Source organism: Suillus discolor, assembly GCF_016758755.1.
Source record: "Suillus discolor strain FC423 chromosome Unknown F5147scaffold_9, whole genome shotgun sequence".
Classification (NCBI taxonomy): Eukaryota; Fungi; Basidiomycota; class Agaricomycetes; order Boletales; family Suillaceae; genus Suillus; species Suillus discolor.
The window spans coordinates 766,934-777,965 of record NW_024541256.1 but is presented as its reverse complement, the minus strand read 5'-3'; the positions used below and the strand labels follow the sequence as shown (position 1 = coordinate 777,965).

The 11,032-nt window shown below is 47.0% G+C and overlaps 3 protein-coding genes across 3 annotated transcripts; 2 read left to right on the top strand and 1 right to left on the bottom strand.

Moving 5' to 3' along the window:
• Positions 1–3,263: 3,263 nt before the first annotated feature.
• Positions 3,264–3,521, bottom strand: F5147DRAFT_550670 (uncharacterized protein; the record flags this gene model as incomplete). The annotated part of the gene is made up of 1 exon (XM_041430398.1): positions 3,264–3,521. A coding segment is annotated over one exon (258 nt), but the record flags the coding sequence as incomplete, so codon positions are not given.
• A 2,497-nt stretch (positions 3,522–6,018) lies between these two features.
• Positions 6,019–6,584, top strand: F5147DRAFT_649923 (uncharacterized protein; the record flags this gene model as incomplete). The annotated part of the gene is made up of 4 exons (XM_041433393.1): positions 6,019–6,055; positions 6,100–6,129; positions 6,261–6,417; positions 6,467–6,584. 4 exons carry the CDS (start codon positions 6,019–6,021, stop codon positions 6,582–6,584), a joined length of 342 nt encoding a protein of 113 aa, XP_041296722.1.
• Positions 6,585–7,297: 713 nt separating this feature from the next.
• Positions 7,298–10,471, top strand: F5147DRAFT_770088 (uncharacterized protein; the record flags this gene model as incomplete). Its single annotated transcript, XM_041441112.1, has 10 exons — positions 7,298–7,594; positions 7,645–7,833; positions 7,922–7,990; positions 8,035–8,113; positions 8,167–8,974; positions 9,021–9,516; positions 9,570–9,743; positions 9,796–10,107; positions 10,165–10,218; positions 10,271–10,471. 10 exons carry the CDS (start codon positions 7,298–7,300, stop codon positions 10,469–10,471), a joined length of 2,679 nt encoding a protein of 892 aa, XP_041296721.1.
• Between the last annotated feature and the right edge of the window lie 561 nt (positions 10,472–11,032).

The window sequence follows — 11,032 nt, the reverse complement described above, 5'->3', positions numbered from 1 at the left end:
AATGCAAGGTCTTGGTACGGATCACTCGGAAAACTTGTGACTTCTATAGTGTCCCTGCTGACACTGTCATGTTCCCCGCATAGTTATAGCCTTACCTTGTATATTATACAGCATTACATTTGTACTTGTTCCTTCCGTGAATTGACTGGTTGACCCTATTCTGGCACTGTTGCCCATGTTGTGTGACCTTATCTAGGTCCCTGCTAATACACCCTCACCCTCAACCACCATGGAGGACCAGTCATTCAAACTCGAACACCTTCCCCTTCCCCTGCAAAACATCATACTTGCATTCAACCAGCTCAAAGAAGATGTTCGTGTTGCCTTACTCACACAGCTCGGAGATGCTGCCCGACTCCAACTGCATGTCGAAGCATGCGAACATTTAAAAAATGACATTACTTTGGTGAGTCACACAACCATAACACCTGTAGTACACTACTAAGATATTTCAGCATCGTGCTTTAGTCCCTGAGGCTACCTACATCACCATGAATGATAGCTTGAATGCTATGATCACGGACCTTGATGAAGGTAAAGACCGGTCAGCTGATGAACCTGACATGGCACCTATTGAGGTGGTCTCCACTGTTCATACCCATCGACATGGACGTCCTCAAATTGACATTGACCCAGAGGTTTTAGCTACAGCCCTTCAATTTGCAGGACCAACGAGGCTTGGTGCTCTTTTGGGTGTAGCACTGCACACTGTGCGACGGAGGGCACTAGAATATGAAATCGTTGAACCTGGGAATCCAGTTTATGTTGAGTTCACTGATGATGAAGGCGAGACACTTTGATATTATACATCATCTACTGCGGCACAGTCTTCACTCCCTGACAACGAGCTTGATGCTATCATGTTGCAGATTCTCACTCAGTATCCCCGCTTTGGACGTCGCATGATAGATGGCCAGTTACGCCACATGGGGGTCATTGTACCTCGTTCTCGCATCCAAGCATCATACTCTCGTGTTCATGGCCCGCCCATTGCTGCCTTTGGTGTGTGTCGCATTACTCGCCGAGTTTACAATGTAAAAGGGTACAACTCCTTGACGCACCATGATGGACAGCATGGTATGTTAATTTTTCTTATGATGCACATCAGACCATCATGATTTTATAGGTCTGATCTGGTGGAAGATTGTCGTGCATGGTTTCATTGATGGATATTCTCATTACATCACTGAACTCCAGCCGCACAATAACAATAGAGCAGTCACTGTCATGAATCTTTTTCGACAGATTGTTCACATCCACGGTCTCCCAAGTCGTGTTCGAGGAGATCATGGGGTGGAAAATGTTGATGTTGCGAGATTTATGGATGAAACACGAGGTCATGGAAGGGGTTCTTACATTTGGGGCAGGTACTCAGTACTTTGTAGATGAATCCACATACTAAAATATTTAACAGAAGCGTACACAATATACGTATTGAAAGATTATGGGTCGACTTCACACAGGGCATTGGTTCCAAGTGGAAGAGTTTCTTTCAAGACCTCGAGGCCACCAGCGGCCTAGATGCAGATAATATTCACCATATCTGGTTGCTTCATTTTCTGTTTCTTGAGACGTTGTGCAAAGAGGTTCATGGCTGGGCCGAGGCATGGAATAATCACCGAATGAGCATCCCAGAGCATGGCATGGCCAGTCCTCACAGAATGCGCTTCTTTAGCATGCTACAGCATGGTGCGCGGGGATTTCAAGACACTGCTACATTTCAACCACCAGAGGAGATTCTCCAAGGTGAATAGGCCATTGCGGAGTATGGCATTGACTGGAATGATGTCGAAAATCATCATATTCGTGCACATCACCATACAGCGAACCAACTCATACACGATCCTCTAGGCAACAATCCATTTGTCGCGTATACACCAGAGACTCTCAACAATGTTCAAGTTGACGAGCCAAACTGCCCACTTACACAGGAACAGCTCCTGTATCTTCAGGAGGTTGCAGCTCAGTTTGTAGATGATGGAACAAATCTTGTGAGACAGAATATCTGGGAGAATGCATTAGCATTATGTATTCAACTACTAACTACGTAGATCTTGACCTGTAAAGTTATCTATGAGCCGAAGATAATGGTAGGGACCACAACGTGGGTAATATTGGTGGCAGAAAGGCCGAGTTGACGCAGATACCGCACGTTGAGGCTGGGAAGGAATGCGCAAATGAAGATGTCAGAGAGATTGCCGTTATGGATCAGCTGGAGCGTGCATAGTCTTGAGCTGTTCAGTGGGCCCCTCTCGGAACATTGCTTGGTTAGAGGCCATACTAACTTTTCCGAGTACGAATCAAGGGCTGATGTGGCTTTGTCGAGCAGAAGAACTTTTGGGTACCGAAGCAGTGTGCGAGCGATTGCTATACATTCTGGATTATGACTTCAGCGCACAAAGAAAGGTTTCCGTCATGGATGATACACACGTTTCTGACCTCCCGACAGCTGCAATCCCTTGCCACCAACTTTGGTATTGAATTCATTAACATTATCATGTCAGTAAGCCTCGAGTTCTCGTAGTGTTGAGGTCTTACTTTGGAAGTGATTGAATAAAATCTAGTATGTTGGCACCACGGCAGGCAGTCTCAATCTCTTCGCATCAGAATGCCAGACAGTATTGATCACTCACAGTAGTCAGGGGGCAAAGAACTGTGGCGTTGCTTTCATCAGAAATTTCGTTGAAGTCGATACGGTTGTGAGGAGTCAGTGGAACAAGGAAACAAGTGATAGGGAGAGTGTGGGGGAGGGTAGATTTCGAACTCGTCAAGCCTCCAAGTCAAGTACACATAGCCTCAAGAGAAGTGTAGTCACCGGAGGTCCAATGCTTTTAACAAGCAGATCTATTGCATGGCAAGGAGTATACAGACTGTACAGGGTAAATAGACAGCAATAGACCAGAGGGAAAGAAGGAAGCCGAAAGGATAGCGAACCGATAATCAAAATGAGTACAATCCAAAAAGATGTCTAGCCTAACCTGACAGTACCAGAGGGGAACAAGGATCTTGACTTTCATCATCTCGAGAGGACAAATGACGATGTTGTCAGCAAAGACCTCTGCCAATGCGGAACCAGTGAGCCGCGATCCAGTGAATCGGAGTCGACTTTGATTGAGAAAACAGCAGAACTCACCCCAGAGCCTAAACTTCACCATTGTAGATGCCACGATGAACATCCATTGTTGGCTGAGGGAAATTGGGATGGCGACTTGCCAGCTTTGCGAAGGAAGAGCCTGCGCAAGGGAAAGGATGAGATCAGTAAGCTCAGGTTCGGGTGTGCATTCATCAAGGGCATCGACAACAAACGTCAGAGGCTGACACCCACACAATCTGAGTCGAAGTTTCCGGAGGGGTTGGAGAAAGGGACCCTCCATCTGGTTACAGAGAGGCGTGTCTGGGTCTAGTAGAGCATGATTGTTGCGGATCGCTCTGTTCACATCCTGCCGGATGCTTGGAAAATTGGTGGCAAGCTGATAGGCAAGTGCCACAACGTGCCATGCAGCCAAACGAGCTGATTCTCTGTGTCATCCAGAAATCCGTGGATGTATTTGAGGAGATCCACCCAGGTCCCTTCCAAACACTTCGGGTGGGGCTGACGTTCACAGGAGTTATATTGAGCACCCTTGACAGCAACTTGGGACAGCCTTGTCCAAGTTCCTTCAAGAGCTGTCAAAAGGGTCAAAAAGCGAGAGGGACAAGAGTGAGAGACTGACATTGTTCCGCTTGAAAGTACGACCTTCTAACAGATTCGAGGTGAAAGACAGCGCAACAAACTTGTAGGGTATGATGAGAGCAGAGGGGATATATTTTGTGAGAGGGCGGAGGAGGAGCTGGGGAAATTGTAGCTCTCATATGAGCAGCGCAATATGTAGATCGATCTGGGTAAGACTTCGACGAAGCATTGCATTTACGGTATTTGCTGGTTGACTTTGAAAATGTGTCACATGATTATCGAACCGAAATTTCAAGCTTCGTCATTTGGTTTCTTTAGTTAGTACCACTGGGCACTCGCTCATTCCAGAGGCTGATACATGCAATTTGCACGGCTCCGCACTTTGTCGGACACTTTCAGTCGCCTAGGCACTGATCCGTGAACATCAGCTGTTAACTTGCGCCTCTAGGTCCCTGAGCACCAAAGGGTGCCCTGGGAAAACTCAATTTATTTTGTTCTTACGTTTTTCAGCTGTGTTGATGCTTCACAAGGTGGTCCTAATTGGATCCAGGGAATGCAAACTGGCAGTGGGCCAGCTAATCCCAATGCCCATCCTGAGCCTCGCTCGAAAGCACCACATCAATCTTTCCGCTGGCCGATACTCCTCTCTACCCACAGTTGACCACTTCTGCCTCAGGCGGAGGCAGCTCTGGTTCTACTTGCGCCTGCCTCAGGTGGGTGCTTGTATGTCCATGTTTTTTTGTCCTGCTCATACCAACAGCCTGATGCCAGAATGTCTTGCCAACGATTATGTTGTTCGGATGGCCTCGTCTGCGCAAGAACGGTGTGGTGTTCTCTCTGATGTATTTCGAGCTGTCTTTTATTGATACCATACAACTCGTCACCTCTATCTGCAATGTACACTACCTATTTATTTCTTATCTCAATGGTGCGCATAATACTGTCCGTTTCATCTACCAATGCTAACGTTATAACACAGTTGTAAAGAATGCATTATATCATATCTTCTGACATGCACGGACAAGGGAGAAGTGCCACGATGCCTGACGTGCTCACATGGACCAGTCAAGGAGCAAGCTCTCATTGAGGTTCTCCGGTCGTCTGGTCAAGATAGCCCACACCAGGAGTCCACAGGGGACGTCTTTTGGTTCCGACCACAGCGCGCTCTGGGAGTTCCTTGTCGGCAAACTACCAGAGATATTGACTATATACGCCCACAAGCGAGTCATTCCATAATTGCCCTCCTGCAGCTGTGGGTTTGGCTTTGAAACTTAACTTTACAACCACCTCACAAACTCAGTTTTCATTTGATTTCACTTCTGCGGGGGAGAGCCCTGCTATGGCTGGAGGTCTGTGTGCGTCCTCTGTGATCCCGCAGAAGTCTGTACTACACATTAATATTGACTTCGTCATTTGCTCTTTGTTCAACTTCACGTATTCCACTGGCTCTCATCTTGTCTCCCTCTTGCTCTTCGATTTCAATTGACACCAGTCGTTCTGAGGTTGCTATCATGATGCTTGACCTCTTTCTGACCTCCTCTTGTTGTCTCACCAGGCAGGTTCTTACTTTAGCCTGATTCCTCGCTGAAAGCACAGCCAACTAACGAATGTCTATCTCTTCTTGTATCGTCTCGCACATCCCGTCAGTAGTTACCACGAAAACATCATTTCGCATTATGAGAGCCCAAGTTCAAAGAAGCACCTGTTTTTGGAGGTCGAGCTGGAAAATCCCTTGTACGTCAGCACTAGCACTGGTATACCGAACACCAGACAATGCATGCTGACGCCGATGCCTTCATAGCCTATCCCTGACATCCTGTAATGGTGCCACCCAGTGTTGCACTAACTTAGTAAGTTTTTTTTCTCTCTCTTTTTTCTCTTCAATTTGTGCTTCATTCCCTGGTCCAACACGCCTCTAGGAGGCGACTTGGACCAGAGGCTGTCAGGCTGCGAGGACATGCCTCTAGGAGGCGACTCCGAGCATTTAAGCCTGATGGTTTCTAACTTTTATCATATCTATTTCTACTACCTCAACTATGTGTACTGAGTTCGTTTCTTGTAGGCTGTTTATCTCGTTTCTGGCCCGACTCTCCTTGTGTCCCCTCACTCCCTTCCCTGTCCTCGCATCACCACGGTGTTGTACCTTCCTGCAATTTCTCTGTCATACAAATTTCCACCTGTCTCTGTCGCACTTATTCCTGCCTCGACACTGCTATCATTCTCATCTGCTTTTCCCCTAGTATTGCATGCTGCTCAATTTCACCCCGCAGATCATTTACAACAACCGCTTCTCTCCTCCCAAACATAAAGTGAGTCTGGCATTGCATGGGTGGCCGGATTCTGACATGTGCGGGTCAGACATGGACGTGACTTTTACAGGAGGTAGGTATCTTAGCATTGGTGGAAGTCAATGGTTTCTGATACAGATACAGATGTTCTCAAGCAGCAGTTCTCAGGTAAGAAGGAGACAGCTTCAGCCTGCGCCTCTGCAGTTGGTAAAGGCCAGTGCTGCATCGTGTCTTGGGAGCATATGCTGATCGGAGCAGAGGTTGATGCTGGACCATTAAGGACATGCTGGATCCGCAAGGTCATTTTAAGACAGTGATCAATGTGCACGGCTTGGAGGACGTGCCTATGGTGGTGCCAAACGTGCGAGATGTGGACGGGAGCCTCATCCATCCCTCAGAGTACTCCAAGGGATTGGACAAGGGCACTCCAGTAGTGGTGGAAGTCCTGTTGCAACTGTGAGTTTGATCGAGGCTTGTATAGACAGTGACGCTGATGCTCACATAGGTGGACTTTCGGGCCTGAGAACAAACATCTTGACAGGTTCGCGCATATACCAGACTATTTTGAAGTCGCTGCACATTCTGCCGTTGACAGAGAGGCCGAAGACTTCATTGCCCAATAGTGTCGTTACACAAGTTCGACTCCAATACAGATCTGCATCTTTCGCATGTCCATGCGTGTGTTTGACTTATATCCAGTGTTTGAGATACTAATGACAGGTCATGTCCAGCATCTGCTTTCGAATCTTTTATGCTGACTGAGCATTGTTGCTTGTAGGAAAGAACACGAGAATGGCGATACAGCAAACTTTTGAAGACCTCATGGTGGCCAACGACGAGTTTTGGACCACCTCCTGGCAAGGCCGAGCGAGAAAGCCGGGAATCCGACTATTAAGCATATGGGATCCCTCCTCAGCAGCACCACCAATTCATGTACTCCCATCTGACCTCCTCACACATCTTTCCACAACTTCCTGACAAACAAGTCGTTCAGCGGAGACTTTTTCGTCGAAGTGTCCAAGGGACCATGCGACCTTGCATTTGCGTTGCTATGAGTGATGGAACGGGTATTCGCTTCAACATCTGTGGTTTGAAGTCATCCTACCTACCTAATTCCTATCACGATCATGCTACCTAATTATACTAGTTCATAGCGCACCAATTTCAGCAATTGATTTAACTATTTCTGGTCTGATGGTTGGCTTGCACATGGGCAGAGAAGCCTCACAACCTCCTAGCTTCAGCGCCGCCATCTATTACATCGTCCACCAATGCCAGCTCTCTTCGCTCATCTACAGTTTCGCAGCATTGTATTCCTCCTGGCCCTCCAGCTGTTATGGAGCAACAGCCACCAGTTCAGAGCTCCGATAATTTTTTTCATGGTCTGCCTCAACATTCAATTCCTTTATATACCAACCCAGCCCCTGCATCAGCACCCTTGATAACTGCTTATACTCCTGTGTGGGTTGCTCAAGGTCACTTGGCCTTTGGTGTGCCTATGTCTGGAGTTTCTATGCCCGCATACAATGCCCGCAGTCGAACACGGGGCACCAGGATTATGAGGCCTGCACATCAGAGGGTTGCTGGGAGCAATGCAGCATTCAATGTACTCTTAGTTCTTTTGCCTAAAGATGTGAGTGAATTATATGTTTTGCGAAGACTGTATCCTGACCTGAAGCACAGCTCACCAATGTCTGTAATGAAGACGCTCCTGATCCCATAGATGAGGATTTTTACACTGTCACACGTATGCGCACAGGCAAAGACCTAGCCTCTGATCTTCACTTTCTCTCTCGCCATGGCCTAACAAAGAAACTTACTCTTCAACACCGAAACACTGACCACTATGTCCTGGATGAGTTAACCAAGGCTGTGGCAGACATGACTCTCGACGCCAACATTTCATTTCCGTCTTACTCCCCTGATCCTCTTGACCTTGCACTGGATGAACTGAATCAAGATATCTGAAAAGAATTTCACGATCTTCCCTTTCGATTCATCACTCCTGGCTATTTCAACGCCCATCAGGGTCAGCGGTATCTACGTGTTGACCATTCGTTCACATTCCAGCAGCTCCAATTCTCCACCTTCCAGAAAAAGTGCGAGCGAGTGCGTGCTCCAGATGATGGGTCTACTGGGTTGTTATATCTGTGTACGTCCTCCATGTGCGCTAGCTAATTTTAAAGCCTTAAATTTCCTCAACAGGCCCCAAAGGCGGACCTCTCATTGGACCAGTCGAGCCCAGGTCTCCCCAACAACATTTCTGCTTTGCCAACTGCATCATGGGCCATCTAGTACAAGGCTTTGACAATGCACCATCTCTACCTGGCCATTTCTTCACTACACCATGCAAGGCTGCTTGTCCAGCAAACGACGCACCCAACCCTCCAGCTTCATTATTAGCAACAGCAACCCCACGCACATCATCTTCATCTATCACAGGGTCCTCCTCTAGTGCAGTTCCTCACTATCACAATAGGGATCGCTCAGGATCTCCTCATCCCAACAGGCAAACACCCTCAACTGCACCCACTAGTAGCATGTCCTCAGGCTCCAATATACTGGCTGGGCCAATTACTCGGTATCAGAATAGAGACCGCTCTGCTTCACCCCGCCCTGTACAGTATCAAAGACGACCCCGGTCCCCATCATCCACTCCTGACAACTCACAGGCTGCATCACCATCCACTCACATTCCTTTGACATCAGCGGACATTCATGATCTGAGTGACCTCTCCCACGCCATCCATGTTTCTGCAGATCTCGAGTACTCCACGTCTACCCTGCACTTTGAGGCAGACACACTGAATGATGTCGCTGATGGCTTGATCAATGTGCTCAAGCATTGTCATGTGCGACTCACTGATCGACTGGACTCCGAGCCCCTCAACTTCACCAATCCAGTCCCAGGTAGCACTTTTGCTACTTACCGTAGAGAACACCTGACGAGACATGATCTAACTATTGGTGACATCAAGTCAGTATTTTCAATGTCATCCTGGATGTTCAGAGCGTAAGTCATGCCTTCTTTGATACTTATCTTACTCATTTCTGGCCAGTGGCAGTCCTGATGCCACTGATAGCATTGGTGATGGAGTGATGCGGCAGGTCATTGATACCACCCTTCATAAATGTCTTAGATGGACATCTGACACCACTGAGGTCCATGGGGATTTATCCGCTATCACGGGAGATGCCAGTATCATGCTTGATGATGACTTTGTCTCGCTCAAGCTATCTAGATTTCCCTCTGCTGAGAAGCTTGCTGTAGTCTTCACCATAGGTCGTCTGTGTGCATTGCACCTTCTCAAAGTGTGCAATGCGCCACACCCCATTACACCAGCTATCTTCAGCTTGATCATCAATGGTGCTTCTTCCCTAACCAATCAAGGCTCGATCAATGACCATGGCTCTTGGCTGCGCTCTGTATCTCCTGCTTTGGCTGACGTTCTTGCCTCTCTGCCCGCTGCAGATGGGAGTGCATCTAATCTTCCAGTAGATGCAGCGAACAGGTCACACATCACCAGGATCTGTCAGTCTCGATTGGACACCAGCGTAAGCTTTGTTCTCTTTTGATGTCATCTGGACTGACTTTGCTTTAATTCTAGTTTTCAGAGATCCGACGTACTCCACCTGATCGCTGGCCCATTGTGCGCAAAGATTTCATATTTGCTGCTCTTCTAGGTTATTCCCATGAGCAGTTTTTGGGCTCTCGAGAATACGAGGCTTTCAGAGATGGATTTGATATGTATCTAATGTCGTCCATTCCATCTCTGGCTCAAGTACGTCATATCTTTACTGTGATCTTCTTGTTAATCAGCTTCAATTTCTTAGATTCTGCAAGTGAACTTCAACGAAATGCTCCCACAGATTTATGATCACCAGCCCTCTGCTGATGCTATCGAGTCTATGCTACGCTTTGAAGTTGATGGAGATAGTACCTTTTGCTCTCAAATATCGCCACACCTTCATTTTTTCAAGAACGCTGTGCTTGAGTATCTGCGGGGAACTGGTCATCCTGCCCACTCGATGTTTGAAGGCCTGGATGATAGTGAAGCAATCCACCCCAATCACTGTGCACGCCAGTTTGTGAAAGTATTAAGTGGCATACCTCTTTTGCCCTCAGATTCTTCGACATGCTTCAAGGTTTGTCATTGTCGTCTCTTTGTCCAGACAGTGCTCATCACATCTATATATACACAGGTAATTGTCGTGCAAAATGTGCCACAGGACACTTGCTTTGGTGGAGCATTGAATGTAAGCCTGTTTTCTTATTGTTATTTCGTACAATAGTTGATCATCTATCTAGCCTGAGACTGATCTCATTCCACCGATTGCACATGCCTGTATGCATAGGTTGGATATTTTTGCAAATGCTCCAATCATCAACTGGCTAGTTACTGCCCCTTCCACCTGTGTAGATGAATCGCCATTAGGCATATGCCTTCACACCGCATTGGTAGAGCTTGGTGAGGACTCATTTAATGGACGCCTTCCATTATCAGTATAATGTTGCATTTTTTAATTCATTTTCTTTACTGCATCAATCATTTCCTCTTATCAACCACCACAGGCATTATCATTATTTGCTCGCTTCACATATGCCAATCACTCACTTCTGCACGGTCTGCTTACCACTGACTCAAACTCACTGCCTTACATTAACATTAAAAAAATTATTCTCTCCATACCATTGTACTTCAAAGCTCATTGCCAAATAATAATACCTTTCTCCGTGACCTCCATTGCTGGCTTGATGCACATTCCGAAGGTAGTGTCAATACAATATGAGATTATTTATGTTGAGTTACCACGTGATCGAGTTGAGTTGCAAATTCTCGAGTTGAGTTACCACGTGACTGAGTTGAGTTGCAAATTCTTGAGTTGAGTTACGAATTTCTGAGTCAACATTTTTGTCCAATGCGGTCCTTCATAGGCGTGGGTAGAACCGCAAGCAGTTGATGATGTGGCTTCCTGCACTTGCGGCCAACTTGCGGCCTGTTGATCTTTCCGACGTTCCAAAGAGAGTTATGTAATGGCTGACTTTCACTGAGTCCCAGAGTGACGTGCG